The sequence below is a fragment of the Malaclemys terrapin genome, chromosome 3, assembly GCF_027887155.1.
Source record: "Malaclemys terrapin pileata isolate rMalTer1 chromosome 3, rMalTer1.hap1, whole genome shotgun sequence".
In the NCBI taxonomy this organism is placed as follows: Eukaryota; Metazoa; Chordata; order Testudines; family Emydidae; genus Malaclemys; species Malaclemys terrapin.
Genome location: NC_071507.1, coordinates 135606398 through 135622828, shown reverse-complemented (window position 1 = coordinate 135622828; position 16431 = coordinate 135606398). Strand labels below are relative to the sequence as shown.

Genomic DNA, 16431 nt, shown 5'->3' with positions numbered 1-16431 from the left:
GCAGAGGCCCTGGAGATTTTTCGCCTTCCTCCGCAGCATGGGGCGGGGGTCGCTAGCTGGAGGATTCTCTGCGACTTGAAGTCTTTAAATCACAGGATTTGGGGACTTCAACAGCTGAGTAAAGGGAAAGGGGGTGAGTCAGCTTTTGTGGCCTGCATCATGCGGGAGGTCAGACTAGATGATCATAATGGTCCCTTCAGACTCATAGATTTTAAGGTCAATGAGTTATCCTGAAGCTCAGTTTTCAACTTGCTCCCTTGAAGTTAGGTGCTCCAGCTTAATTTATTCTAGCAGAGTCCGCAGAGTAGTGGGAATCCTACCAAATAACAAACAAGTGGTACTCAGTGCAACTAGTACAGCTCTACCCCGATATAACACTGTCCTCGGGAGCCAAAAAATCTTACCACGTTATAGGTGAAATCGCGGTATATCTAACTTGCTTTGATCCGCCGGAGTGCGCAGCCTCGCCCCCCCTCCCCCCCCTCAGAGTGCTGCTTTACTGCGTTATATCCGAATTCATATTATATCGGGTCATGTTATATCGGGGTAGAGGTGTACTGTTAATGATTGCAATTACAGCAGCATGTGTTTGACCTCTGCCCAAAAAGCCACCCCTTGATGTTGACAATCTATCCAGCTATCAACCAGTATTTAATCATCGATTTCAGTTAAAATTATTCAAAATGTCATGGAGGTGACAACTCTGAGCGTATCTTGATACCTCTGACTTTCCTGATCTTTTTCAGTTTGGGTCTTGGGCACATCGCTGAGAAAACTAGTTGATGATCTTTCCTTGGTAAGATCCATGTAGCTATTAACTAGTTCTATCAGCTGCCTTTGATACTGGGGATCATGAGGTGTTTATTAAATTGCTTTTGGTCCCTGGTAGGAGTAGATGGAACTGTTCTCAAATGTCTTTGTTCCTTTTTCTCAGGGAGATCCCAGAGAGTAACTCCTGCAGAGTTCTGTGCTATCACCCCTCTTACTCATTGCATATGACAGGCCATTGGGAGAGTTAGTAAGGAGACAGGGCTGAAGTGCTTTCAATATTGTAGTTTCACTCAGCTTTGTATCTCATTCTTGCACTTCCCAGGCTGGACAATCTATATTTTAGTGTTTCCATGGTCTTGGAACATGGATGGGAGTGTATTGGTTGACACTCAATCCAGAGAAGACTGAGGTGACTATAATGGGTAGAGGAAAAAGCCACTAAAATATTTGGCTGAGGTTATATCAGACTCCCTTTCCCACCCCCTTCCCAAAGTTGAGGATCTGTGTCTACCACTTGTTACCAAAGCTTGTAAATTGGGAGTCTGGTTAGAGTCCTCACTTCTTTTTGACTATCAGTGGTGAGTGGCATGGCTTTTTTTCCACCTGTGTCTGGTCAGGAGATTGCATCCTCTTCTCTCATTATTATTTTATTATTTGTATTGCAGTAGCACCAAAGAGCCCCAGTCATGAACCAGGGCCCCGTTGTGGTAGGTGCTGTACAAACACAGAACAAAAAGATGATTCCTGCTCCAAAGAACTTTCACTCTACATAAACATTCTCTGATGTGGACTTGGTACCATGATTCATGCCTATCAGCTCTATATTAGACACGTGCAAGACATAACAGCCTGGGTAGTGTTCCATGGCCAGGGAATGTATAAAGCTTCGGGTAAACCAGGCCAGTCCAAGTCTGTTGGCTTGGTTTGCTTTTTCTGTCCTTTGCTGTTCTTTATTTCTAATCAAATCTGAGACTGGGTGTTTTGGGGGGTTTAAAAAAGTATCACAGATGGTCCTGACTTTGGTCGTCTATCTCTGTTAGCTTATGACAAAAGGAGAGACGATGAAGTTGGAACTAACCTTTACCTCACCAGCCCTCTAACCTGACAAATGAACTGTGGATTCTGCCTGCCTAAGGCAGGAGCCACCACTTTAGCTTGAGGTTAACAGTCATTGCCTGCCTAGCACCTCCTTGCGAAAGAAGCACCTGTTTTTCTTCTCTTGTCTCCTCTCTTATCTGTTTGATTGTGTTCAGCTGGGGATATGAAGAACTGTGTAAGCAAACTTAAACTACCTTGGCTGAACCCCAGATATTATTTCCACCACTTACTAAAGGAAAACTAGGTGTTCAAGCTTGTTGGGACAGGGGCTATCTTTTAATTTGTTTGCATAGTGCCCAGCGCTATGGAGCTCTGATTCTTCATGGTACCTCTGGGTACTACTTTAATACAAACAATGATTATCAGAGTCCCATGTATCCGTGGTTATGGAATTTGTCATAGAATTCAGCCCCTTGTGGCAGAACTGTGCTTCAGAAACTCAGCTTTCATTTAAAATATAGTTGCAGAGTAAACCAAGAACTGACTGTAAACCAATGCAGTGTCATCTGCCCGCATCTACTGACAGCCCAAAACAATAGCTCTGAGAGGTGTGACCTGCCCTGCTCACTTTAACCAGAATTGAACTCCCCAATTCCGTGACTGTGTAATTTGGAATTTTCCCAAGATGCTACAGGATTCAGCATTCTGCTGCTGACAAGTGCCCAACATTTTGTTTTCTGTCTCCCTGCTATGTCTGGGCCACCCCATTGCTGTTCCTTACTCTACAGATTTCCCCACAAAGCAAAGTTAATTGGATTACACCACATGCTCCTTGCTGTGCCCCAGGGAGCTAGGCAATGGTGGAGAATGTTGGGGAGTTAGGGATGGAGGCCAGCTTGTAACTGAGGAGCAAGGGGATCTGGAGACATAACATAGCAAATTAAGCTGTCTGGAGAACAGTGAAGCACTTGAGGCCTGGGAGCTGGGAAGCTACTGAAACTGGCTACAAGCTCTCCCCTTCCATAAGACGTAAGGGAGAAAGAGGTTGAGATTGGTCGCTTGGACCGCATCCTAGGAGATGAAGCCTGGAGAGCATAATGACAAAATCCATTCTCAAAAATAATCATGGTAAAAAATAATCAACAAATATTCTGTCAATGAGTATTTTCAACTATGAGACATAGCTGTGTGTGTTTGTGGGTGGAGGGATGGGGGGGAAAAAGGTGTTGCTTGCTGATAGAATAAAATGTCTCAGAATTTGGTCCCAATGTACTACTGAGTGGCAGAATTCCCAATTTAACTGCACCTCTGACCTCCAGGGTCCCCTGGTGGCCTCCACAAGGGCACCCTGCTTGATCTCAGACCCTTACCCTTGATCTCTTTGGGGTTAGGATCCACGGATCCTCTCCATCCAGAGTAGGGACTAGGTTTCAGATTCCTGCAATTCACTGTGATCACCTCAGCAGATACGACTTTGGTCAACACCCACAGTTCTGTTCTCTCAGGGACAATGACAAGGTAAATCAGCAACCAGCAAGCACTCATAAAGCAGAGTACTATTTATTTAGAACACAAGCATTTCAAAGAAACCATATCTTAAAAACAATAAACAGCTTACATTCATGCTAGTTTACTAATGGTCACCCATCTTCCATATGTAGACTCTGGTTTAAAGGTATTTTTTGTTCCTTTTCTGTCTCTGGTCAGACTCCTGAGAGTTCTTGGATCAAGTGCAAGTGACCATCTCCCAAGTCTGGGCTGTCACTTTATACAGTTTCAGGTCCTTTATTCATTATTTGAACCAGGTCAAACCAGTTTGGATGCTGTCTCCACAGGGGAATGAAGCTTCAAAACATTTGTTACCTGCATTGTTTCAGTATTGCATTAATTTGCATTAATTACCCCCACTGACTTTAATTCCTGTAGGAAACATTCTGTCTCAGACCCATTCAGCCAGGAATAGCTGGCCAGCCCTTAAAGATGCATGTAACCTATATAAAATCAACACAAAAGTCTTTGACTATTCCAGGATTCCATAGTATTGGACCTGTCAAAGTACCTGGGTCTCTGATAATAATTTGTAACTCACCATTTTTCCTACATGCTTAAGTTAATACGATAATATCACAAGTGTGATGATTGAGTTAAGTTTTACTTAGACCTTAAAAAAGAACCCTGAGTTTAGGGCTAGCTGTAGAAGTGACACCTAAGTAACAGAAGGTGAGCAAGGTAATTCGTTTATTGGCCCACTTCTGTTAGTAAAAGAGACAAGCTTTCGAGTTCTGGGCCTGAAGAAGGGCTCTGTGTAGCTCAAAAGTTTGTCCTTTTTACCAACAGAAGTTGGTCCAATAAAAAGATATTATGTCACCCACCTTATCTCTCTACTATCCTGTGATCAACACGGCTACAATAACACTGCAAACCAAGGTACACAAATACCTTCTTCTGGTGATGCACATAGGGCCAGATCCTCAACTGGTGTAAATTAGTCAATGGAAATTCTGCCAATTTACATCAGCTGAGGTTCTGCCCTGCTACGTTTAATTATGCCTCATAATTCTGGATTTTATTTAATAGTTCACTTTTTAGTTTTCAGCCTAATATTTTAATTAGTTTTGTGGGTGTGAATTCAATCAAAGATTACTGGTTTTGCACTAGTGTAACTCCATTGACTTCAGTAGAGCTATTTGTGGCTTACAGCAATGTGAGAGGAGAATTAGACCCAGTGCACACACGGGTATGTGTAGTGTGGTAGGTGTACTATAAACATTTACTGCCAAAGAGTCAGCTGGACATAAACTGCTAATGTTATTTCAGGTTTAATAGCACCTCAGGGAGCCAGGAAAACAGTCTCCAGAAGACCTTTAAAAGTGAGCTATTAACTTTTTTTAATAGGTCTGAAACTTTGGCATGAGGTGCTGACTGACTCAAGTGAAAAGGGTAAGGAGGGCTTTCCAGCACACTCTTAAATTTATCTTAAGACATTTTTCCTCTTCTTTGTAGAATTGTCCTCCTTTCTGTTGTGAGACACCCCAGCATCCCAGTCTGCTGGTGATGTCACATCCAGCATAGGTTATTTAATATTTTATCATATATCTAAATGAGTATAAAATAAGAATCCAGAATAATTTGTTTAGGGTGCAGTATTGGAATAAACCAGACTTCTCTTAGCTCTGTTGGCAGCCTCTGGTCTTCAATAGTGGATCTGTTATCTTAGCATAGTGCACGTTGAATTATTACATGGCGTGGAACGCTTGTAAGCACTGAGAAATTTGTCTGCTAAAACCTGGCAAAAATAGTTATGCTAACCAGGATATTTTAAAAACCTTTATGCTGTTTTGGAGAGTATCAGTTACCTAATTATAAAATTATGTCACTGGCTTTTTGCAGATCATCTTTAAATTTTAATTCATTTAACCCTGTCTTACCACATCTACAAATGCTACCTACATGATGCTATAAAATGGATTGATAGTTTTACAATATATTCATGCATCAGAGGAACCACAAATACAAATGTATCTTTGTCCACAAGATTGTAATCTATTTGGGTCCCTGGTTCTCTTTATTTTGAGCCTTTTACAGCATCAAGCACATGGCTGGCATGTAATAAATAATGTGACATCAGCACAGATGACAGGACTCGTTCAGTTTAAACCAGGGTTGAATAATAAACATTGCAAGGTCTACATCCCTTAGACTCTAAAGAATGGGAATGATTTGTATGGCAGTCTGACCCTGAGTTATCATTTGAACAAATTTGACAAGTGCTATAGAACATATATTTTTAATATATCTAGAACTGACAGATTCTTATAACTAAAACCCTCTCCAACTTTTCCTTGTGCCACATACCATCATGAGTGGAAACCGAATTAGCATCAACTAAAAGCCTGGAACAGATTGGGCCGTAGTCTTCTTTATACTAAGACCACTTTACACAAAGTCCCCATTCTGATAGGGTAAAGGCTCTTTAAAGTGATAATATATGTAATTTACACCCACTTGAAGGATCAGTTACTCTGCCAGAGTGGTGTAAAAGGACCTTGATGTAAACAAGAATCAAGCCCCTTACCTCCAGTTTTTACAGCATACTATTGCTGAAAGAAAGTGCAATTAATGTTAGTGCTGAGGACTTGTACTTTCTTTTGGTGACTGCCTCCAGTGTCTCCCTTCCTGCTTTTTTGCTTCTCGCTGCATTTTAGTGGGAGGCCCAAAGACAGAACTACAGGGAAAGCTAGCAGGGTGGATTGAAGAAAAAAAAATAGCTGAAGACTTTAGTTTCCTGCACAGAAGTAAGAGAGTGGCCCCTTGTGGTGCAAAGCCAAAACTGCAAAGGGAACAATCTCAATTCTAGGTCCCAGGTTACAAGGAAGAATGCCAAATGAAATACAGGTTTCAGAGTGGTAGCCATGTTAATCTATATCAGCAAAAGAATGAGGAGTACTTGGTACTCCTAATTTTTTTTAAATGAAATACAAACATTCAAGGAATGTGGTATCTATTATCTACTGTTGATTATTTGAGGGCCTGTGCACCATTCTTCTTGGATTAATATTAGTTTTGGTAATTTGTAATGTGATTCCTGAAAAAAATGAGATTCCCCAATAACTCTTATGTACAAATACTAAGAATTTCTGGTCTCCTGAGGGAGGCGTAGTCTAATGATCTGACCACAAGAGTGGGAGCTCTGAATTGAGGCCATATGATTCTATCAGTTGCTTCCAGCCAACTTCTCAATGAAATCAGCGGGAGTTTCATGTGAACAATGGACAGGATAATCAGGTCCTTGGTTTCTGTCATAACTATAAAGGGAAGGGTAACAGCTGTCCTGTGTACAGTACTATAAAATCGCTCCTGGCCAGAGACTCCAAAATCCTTTTCCCTGTAAAGGGTTAAGAAGTCAGGTAACCTGGCTGGCATCTGACCTAAAGGACCAATAAGGGGACAAGATACTTTCAAATCTGGGGGGGGGGGAGGCTTTTGTTTGTGTTCTTTGTTTGGGAGTGTGTTCGTTCTCGGGACTGAGAGGGACCAGACATCAATCCAGGTTCTCCACATCTTTCTAAACAAGTCTCTCCTATTTCAAACTTGTAAGTAAATAGCCAGGCAAGGCGTGCTAGTTTTCCTTTGTTTTCTCAACTTGTAAATGTACCTTTTACTAGAGTGTTGATCTTTGTTTGCTGTACTTTGAACCTGAGACTAGAGGGGAGTCCTCTGAGCTCTTTAAGTTTGATTACCCTGTAAGGTTAATTTCCATACTGATTTTACAGAGATGATTTTTACCTTTTTCTTTAATTAAAAGCTTTCTTTTTAGAATCTGATTGATTTTTCCTTGTTTTAAGATCCAAGGGGTTTAGATCTTGATTCACCAGGAGTGAGAGGAAGGAGGGGAATGGTTAATTTCTCCTTGTTTTAGATCCAAGGGGGTTGGATCTGTATTCACCAGGAGTTGGTGGGAGGAAGGAGGGGAATGGTTAATTTCTCCTTGTTTTAAGATCCAAGGGGTTTGGATCTGTATTCACCAGGGAATTGGTGAAGGTTTTTCAAGGCTTCCCAGGGAGGGAAAAATTGGGAAATGGTGGCAGCGGAACCAGAGCTAAGCTGGTAGTTAAGCTTAGAAGTTTTCATCCAGGCCCCTACACTTGTACCCTAAAGTTCAAAGTGGGGATCCAGCCTTGACAGTTTCTCATCCCTTTTCTGACACTCCCTCAGTGGCACTTTGACTCTGTGCTTCCATTTCCCTATTCATAAAATGGAGACAATACTAAGAATTTGATAATGTGTTTAAAGTGCTTTGAAAATGAATGCTATATGAGTTCTAGGTATGCTGGATTTGTAACATTCTGCTTACCTTGCAAAGTGTTCCTGTTTTTTAATTTATTTTGGCAGGTATCTGAGGAGGGGATGGAATGGGTTGGATTTGTTTATTATGGTAATGTGTTGGGGTTGAATTACAATTGTTTGGAGGTGGGTAATGGCTTATAATAGTTCATTGTGTACTTATTGATTATTATGTTTTAAATATTGGAAGGGATATACAGAGAATGGAATGGGTCTCCATGTGTAGGTATAAAAAACTCTAAATAAATAATATTGATTGCTATGTTTAATTATGGAATATAACCTGTTCATTCTATTGGCTTTAGTCATCCATAGCTATGATTAAACTATGTGCAATTCTATAATTTAGAAAAATAACATATTGTAACCACAGTTAGCTTTCTTTAGATCCAAATTAACCACTGTTTTTCTTAGCCATGTTTAATAAGAAATGTCAGAAGTAAAACTTACAATGAACAGTCTTATGCAAGGAGACACAAAGTATATTGCACATACTGATTGGGTATATTGCAATCCGTAGCACATAGTTTATTATAGCACTTGATAGTGGAGTCTTCTGTAGTACTTCTGTAAGGACAAGGTTTTGCAAAAATAAATTGTATTATATGTAGTTTTCTGCATCTGAATTCAGTAAAGCTTAGAACAGGTATATTTTAGCTGGGTGTGATTTTTTTTCCCTGTAATTTTTCAATTATAAACAAACAAAAATGAAATATGCTGCCTAAAATTTCCCTGAATACACTAGGAAGGCACAAATTCTCATCAATACACTGCCAAAATTTTAATAAAGGGCCCCTTCAAAAGATTTCCAGAGCAGCTGGTGATTACACATGATATCCCCCTAAGTAAAGTACTCACCAACTCCCATCCACTAATTCCATGCTCTTCTCCCCACATCCACCCCCAAGAGCCCTGTCAATCATGCCAGTACACATCTATTAATCCTTTTATCTCCACTCCTCTCTTTCCACCATATTTCCCCTTCACTAGCACCACATGAAGAATCCTCTAGATGGCTAGTCTATCTGGAAGTTGTTCTGCATTGCAGCAGCAGCAGGGCTGTCAGGTGGGTTTCCTGAAACCTCTGACTAGTTGGTTGGGTGAATCCCTCTAATGCTGGGCTAGTTTGTGGTTGGGGAATGGGTCCCCTTTGATTCTTGAGGTGGGTGTGTATGCCCTGGCTGCTGGCAGCCTTTCCTATCTGGTGTGAAGGGTCTGGGTAGAAGAGTGGGGAGGTGATGGCGATGGTGGATGGGGGAGCAACATCTCCAGGTTTTCTCCTACTGGCTGTTCATACTCTACAGGCAGTCAGTGATGAGGAGAGTGGCTGGAGGACTTTCACCGAGTGCAGCAGCAGCACCTTGGCCCTGTCCCTTCTTCTTCATTCACTGCTGGAATGATCAATATCAGGGAGAGGTGCAGCGATGATGCTTTCACCAGACACTCCTAATAAGCCTGGTGGAAGACACAAGATGGAATTCCCTCTTGAAACCGCTGTTGCACATGTGGCAATGGCAGTCGCATCTGCAAAGCAGCACCTGACTGAGCAACCAGCTTAGTCCTAGGTTCAGGAAAGGCCAAGAACTCTAACTGGCAGAGCTGCCTTAGCATTTTTGTGTGCGGTTGGCAAACCGCTTTCTGCTCCCTTAATGTAACTGACTTCTGTTCACAATGATCACTCTGCTCTGAGAAAGGCTGGCCTGAGGATTTTGATGGGAGTTCGTTTTAAGGTGTTTGTGTGGCTTTGCCTTCAGAGTTTAAAGTTAGAAAGTCCTAAAATGTTGGCTTCCTTTCTTTCCATATTTTCCCCATTCTTAGGATAGTTCTTTACAACAGATATTCATTTTTTTTCTTTTTACATATAGATTCTGTTGGAGCCAGGAGTAATCCAGGATGTGCTGGCAGCTGGTAGTCACCTGCAGCTGTTGGAGCTCCTCAGTTTATGTTCTCACTATCTCATCCAGGTAAGGCTCCTATACCTAATTAACTGACCATTTCCCTTTGACTGCAGACCTTATTTCCAAGGTTATATCCCATAATTTTGAGTTACGTATAGGAAATGTTACGGAACTAGGATAATACTAGTTCAGTTTGTGGTCAGCGTGGTCTAGTAAGGTTCTAGACTGGAAGTCAAGAGACCTGAATCCTGGCTGTACCACAGATCTTCTGTGAGTTTGGGCTAGACATTGAACCTCTTTCTCCGCATCCACCGTTTGTCTGTCTTGTCTATTTAACTTTAGAGAGAGAGGATGGTCCGGTGGTTAGGGTGCTAGCCTAGGTCTTGGAAGACTTGGGTTCAAGTCCATGTTCTGCCACGGACTTCCTATGTGACCTACTGCAAGTCATTTACTCTCTCTATGTCTCAGTTCTTCCTCTGTAAAATGGGGATAATAGCACTTTCTTACTTCATATAAGTACCATAGATATCTAGATATAGATTGTAAGCTCTTTGGGGTAGGAACTATCACTGTTTGTACAATGCCTAGCACAATGCGGCCCCATTACTGACTAACCCCATGCACTCTTCTAGTATTAATAATGGTACCAATGTTGTGAGGCAACAAAATAGATGTTTGTTTATTTGGATTGGCTAAATGAAACAGATTTTGATGGTAGCAAAAGCAGCAGCTTTAAATCACCAATGTCGCAATGGCATACACTGTTAAAAGCAGCAATTTCACTTGATTTTTTCCCCCCTTTCTTTATAGTGTTTTTATATTTTATCCACAATCAGACACTTTGAGACAGGGTCAATGGCTTATGATATATGGTGGTGTTAATTTGTCTATGAAGTGTAAGTCAATCAGAAAACCAAAGTAAATGGTAAAATAGTGAAATTTTCAACAGTCTGGCATTCGGTGAGTGTACAGAATGACTGTACATTATTCTTAGAGAATGAAAGAGGTGTGTAACAGGAACGGCAGTTAATCAGACAGTGTAAAGAAAGGGGCTGGGGTGGTTCAGCATGGAGCCCACACTCTACTTTACCTTAGTCCCTCTACTTAGTTGCTTTTCCCGCTGCACCATCTTAATATTTCTCGCATACAACCAATTCATTGTCCATTGCAGTCAATGGAAAGACTCCCATTGGTTTCAATGCGCTTTGGGTTAGGTCCTTGATGTGTAACACAAAGGGTTCAGTGCTATATTGCTGTGCTCACCCAAAAAACAATCTGAAGACGTCCATTCAAGTAGGCTGTCAAATGAATAATAATGATGAACCCGATATTGCAAAAATCCCACTGAGCAAGGACTGCCAGACTGGAACCAACAGGCAAATTATTCTCTCCAGATCCCACTGAAGTCAAAGGGAGTCTTTCCTCTGACTAGAGTCGTCGTAGGATCAAGCAGTTAGTTGCACTTATATTAATCAAGAGTAGTTGGAGTTACCCTCACTTACACCTCTTTTACAAACAGTGTAAAATCATGATTTTCATGAATCAGGCTCAAAGTTTGTAAAGGCTTAGGAAAAAATTCTTTGTCTGACAGCGCTGATATATTTCTATTCAGTAATTTTGGTCAGGCTCAGCTGGTATAAATCAGCACAGCTGCATAGAAATCAATGTAGCTACACCAGTTCATACTTACTCAGTATTTGGCCCTTGGTTTATTATGTTTATTTACTAAATTTAGGTTCTGCCAAGGGATCTGTACAGGAAGATTTATACCACTAAATCCGCGTCAGAATTCACCTGCATTAATTCCTTTGCAGGGTAGGGTCTATTCATATAAAGCTATCTGCAAGTGTCACGTCTAATATTAAAACCTCTTTCTAGACATTGACAAAATACATTTTATAACAGTGTAGAGAGAATTCCCACTGTCCAAATCAAAGCTATCAGATGCCTATTTAAAGTCCACATGACACTGATTAATTTAAAAAAATAAATATTTTTTTTTGGTGATCGTATAAAGGACTAAGGGCAGGTCTTCACTACAGGGGGGGGTTCGATTTAAGATACGCAAATTCAGCTACACGAATAGCGTAGCTGAATTCGACGTATCGCAGCCGACTTACCCTGCTGTAGGGACGGCGGCAAAATCAACCTCTGCGGCTTCCTGTCGACGGCGTTTACTCCCACCTCCGCTGGTGGAGTAAGAGTGTCGATTCGGGGATCGATTGTCGCGTCCCGACGGGACGCAATAAATCGATCCCCGAGAGGTCGATTTCTACCCGCTGATTCAGGCGGGTAGTGTAGACCTAGCCTAAGAAAAAGGCCTAGATTTTTAGGAGTTGCTACAATCAGCATTGCAATCCCTAACTGATTTAGGAGCCTACGTCTGATTTTCAAAGGTGATTTAGGCACTTAGGAACCAAAAGCTCATTGATAGTCAATGGGATTCAGGCTCCTACATGCCTAAATCTCTTTTGAAAATGAGGTTTAGGCTCCTGAATCAGTTAGGCTTTGCAATGCATAGCAGCACGTAAATATCTTTAAAAATGTGAGCCTTAGTTAACCAGGCCGCCTTAAAAACTGCTGCCGGTGGGACCCAGGAAGTATCTCCAGGTGTGACTCCACTCAGTATGATGCAAATGGTAAGGGATGGGGAGTGGAATAATCCCTTCCCACACTTGTCTTTTTCTAATGTTGCTGTCGGATCCCTGGGTGCTGCATAATTCTCGGTTTACCATGGCATTGGATTTCTTTTTTTTCTTTTTTTTTTTTTCTTTTTGTTTTGAATTGTTGAGATATTGAGCTTTAGCTCAGCATAGCATAAGGAAATACATTATATTGAACGTATCTAGTTTATTATTGTTGTGTGATGCTGATGCAGAGTTTTTGGTTATTAGGATTTTCTTAATTTTTGGGTTGGGTGTAGCACAACCTTCTTGAGGGTGTTTTTAATAATAGCTTTCCTTGTTTCTCCCTGGATATTCTTAAATTTTTGCCAACACGGGCATTCAAGATTAACTGTCTGACTCCATTCCTTCCACCTGAATATGAGCCCAATTGAACTCCCATAGATGTCAATGGGAGTCTCTGTTGATTTCAGTGGGAATTAGACTGGGCCATTGTTTTCTCCAAATAGAAGCAAATTTTCTTTGGAGATACAAAGAAAAATGTTATTCTGATTCTCTTTTCACTTACTCTAATACAAATCAGCAGAAATTCCATAACGCTCAGTGGAAATAAACCAGTGTAAGACCAATGTGAGTGAGAGGAGAATTTGGCCCCAAGTTCACTGCAATTAGTTTTCTGCAAGATATATTCAATTCATTTGACTCCAGTGTAGATGCCAGTTCTCTTAGAATGACTAACTTAGAGCAAGTTATTGAATCTGTTGATAAATCTCACGAAGATTTCTATAACAAATTGCTTGAATCACAAACACAAGTCAAGAGTATGAAATCACTAATACGAATTTCTGATTAAAGATAATGTTATATGAAACAAAATAAACTTAAGACCCTGGGACAGTTCTTCAAAATTATGTAATGGACATATCTTAGAAATTTCTGGTAACACTGTGGAATCAAGCTATGTGATATTTCTGGTTCACTGAATGAACTTTTCTATTTCTATGTTTCACATATTACCACCAAATTCTTTTACTCCTACCGTGGATTCCATGTTTTTATCTGGAAAAATCTTTGTTAATTTAAGATCAACAACTGATTGTGAAAGAAGTATGAATTAAGTTTAGAAGTCTAAATGGAACATAGTTTTAAATGATAAAGTTTATATTTTTGCCTAACATGGGAACAAAAGTATTCAGTCAAAAATGAAGGAAGTTCCTTGTTTTAAGGCCAGAATTCCATGTTCTCTTGACTTTTGCATAGATAAGATAAGAACATAAGAATGGCCATACTAGGTCTAACCAATGGTCCATCTAGCCCAGTATCCTATCTTCTGACTGTGGCCAGTGCCAGATGTTTCAGAGGGAATGAACAGAACAGAGCAGCTAATCTAATGATCCATCCCCTGTCATAGCAGTCAGAGGTTTAGGGACACCCAGCGCATGGGGTTGTGTCCCTGACCATATTGGCTAATAGCCAGTGATGGACCTGTCTTCCATGAACTTATCTAATTCTTTTTGACCCCAGTTATACTTTTGGCTTTCATAACATCTCCTGACAGTGAGTTCCACAAGTTGACTATGTGTGGTGTGAAGAAGTACTTCCTTATGTTAGTCTTAAACCTGCTGCCTATTAATTTCATTGGGTGACCCCTGGTTCTTGTGTTTGTTAAGGGGTAAATAACACTTCCCTAGTCACTTTCTCGACACCATTCATGATTTTGTAGACCTCTACCATTTCGCCCCTTAGTTATCTCTTTCTAAACTGAACAGTCCTAGTCTTTTGAATCTCTCCTCATATGGAAGCTGTTCCATACCCCTGATCATTTTTGTTGCTCTGATCTGTACCTTTTAGAATTCTAAATATATTTTTGAGATGGGGCAACAAGAACTGCATGCAGTATTCAAGGGGTGGGAGTGGCATTATGATTTATATAGTGGCATTATGCATTTATGTCAGGGCATTTTCTATCCTAATACTCTGTTAGCTATTTTGACTGCCACTGCACACTGAGCAGATGTTTTCAGAGACCTATCCATGATGACTCCAAGATCTCTTTCTTGAGAGCTAACAGCTAATTTAGACCCCCATCATTTTGTATATGTATTTGGAATTATGTTTTCCAACGTGCATTACTTTGCATTTCACTCTATGCTTTCTTTCACAGATAGTCCCACTCCCCCACCAGCACGACCTACTCTCTCATTCCTATATATTTTGTACCCTGGTATTATTGTGTCCCATTGATTATCATAATTCCACCAAGTTTCTGTGATGCTTATTATATCAATATCTTCATTTAATATCAGACACTCAAATTCACCAATCTTAGTATTTAGACTTCTAGCATTTGTATATAAGCACTTATAAAATTTGTCAATATTTAATTGCCTGCCTTCATGTGATGTAACTGAATGGGACTCTTTTTTGTTTGACTGTTTCTCTTCAGTTTCTACCTGAACTTTATCAACTTCTGTCCTCTCCTCTTTGCTGGGATATAGAGTAAGGGATGTGTCTGTCTGAATCATGTGCTCCTCCACACCTGTAGGCTTTCACCCAGCTCTTAGTTTAAAAATTCCTCTACTCATCAGTGTTTGTATATTGCACTGCCTCAGCTTCCCCTTCAACAGACCTTTCTCTGCCAGCGCCCTACACCTTTTTCTTTTCTTTCCAGAACACAGTTCTATTTGTCTAATCTATCTAGGTGCTTGCGATCCCCATCATTGTAATATCTGATTGCTTACTAAGTATGGAGGGGAGGGATAGCTCAGTGGTTTGAGCATTGGCCTGCTAAACCCAGGGTTGTGAATTCAATCCTTGAGGGGGCCATTCAGGGAACTGGGGTAAAAATCTGTCTGGGGATTGGTCCTGCTTTGAGCGGGGGATTGGACTAGATGACATCCTGAGGTCCCTTTCAACCCTGATATTCTATGATTCTATTTAAAAATTGAAATAACAATAGAAATCTCTCTCCGCCATCCCAGCCTTCAGAAGAAATAGTCTGATTAGTTTATAGTTTTTATTGTTGCTTCTGTGTGTGAGAAATCACAAATTACTGAGGGAAAGTTAAGTTGGAGATGAATTTTTTGTATTTAGACCTGAAGGTGGTGAAGTCCATGCTCACTTTTATCTCTTGTGGGAATGCTCTCCATAATCTAGATCCCAATCCTGTGAGATTTCTGTCTTTTGGACTCACAAATCTTTGTGTTTTACCCAGCCCAAACTGATTGACAGTTTTGGCTGGGATTTCCCAAGGAAATTCAATGGCACTTGGTGTGCTAAATCTTGAAGGTTTCTTTAAAATCCCAGCCTTCATGGTCCCAGTGGAAAATAGCTGAAATAGGAGGCCATAGCTTTGGAGTAGCTAAGGGAAATCTCACAGAGGGCTTTGAATATCTGGACACAGACCTTAAACTGGACTCTGTATTCAATGGGAATTCACTGCAGAGAATAGAGTATTGGGTGATGTGCTCAGTTTGTTGCTAAGCTGATGGGTCACTGCGTTTTGCATCTGTTTATTAGCTCATCAGGTGTATGGCTTCATTCTTAGATATAAACTGCAATAATAAAGTCTGGAGGCCACAAATGCTCACTGTGGCTAGGTCTATGTCTGAGAAGATGGGGTTCAGTCTTGTGGCCAGTTGTAGATGGAAGTTGGTGTTTTTTTCTGCCATGACTATTTAGGCCTCTAATAGGAGTGAGGAGCTCAAGAGAACTTCCAAGCTGCGAACTGTTTGAACAATGTGAGGGCATATGTCCTTAATGATGGGGAATGCTTATTGAGAAGACAAGTTCTTCAGCTCTTCTTAACAGTATCAGCCCACTCTGCCTCGGTTCAGCTTTAGCCAACTGCTCATCAGCCAGGTGCTGATTTCAGCCAGGCATTTATAAGGCTGAGAAATGACACATTGGGGATGTAGAGCTAGGTGACTTCTCCATACTGTGGACCTTGAGCCTATGCTGTCTCACTAGCTCTCCCGGTGGCTTCATATAGATGCTGAATTATATAGGGAAGAGGAGAGAGCCTTGTGGAACTCTGTAGATCCGGGCCTTGTTTCAGTCTCAGAGGAAGCACATGATAGAAATCATTTCACAGTATTACCATTCGCCTAGGAGTCAGGTCAGGAATATTTGATAATCAGCAGGATGAGTATGGATATATTTATCTTGTCTATGTACTGGGAGAGAAATGCTGTCTCTGTACCATACCCAAGCTAAAGCCTGACTGATGGCAATCAAAGTACTGGCAAAACATGCAA

At 40.9% G+C, this 16431-nt stretch overlaps 1 protein-coding gene across 6 annotated transcripts in view; it reads left to right on the top strand.

Annotated features, from left to right (window-relative positions):
* Positions 1-16431, top strand: part of KLHL32 (kelch like family member 32) — a 176855-nt gene that overhangs the window by 98281 nt on the left and 62143 nt on the right. For all 6 annotated transcript variants that reach the window (XR_008444235.1, XM_054021347.1, XM_054021346.1 and 3 more), the window contains one exon: positions 9519-9617. Coding sequence is in view for 5 of the 6 variants with exons in the window: in XM_054021347.1 (XP_053877322.1) it covers positions 9519-9617 (99 nt within the window). In the remaining variant the exon portion in view is untranslated. The remainder of the gene's footprint in view (positions 1-9518; positions 9618-16431) is intronic.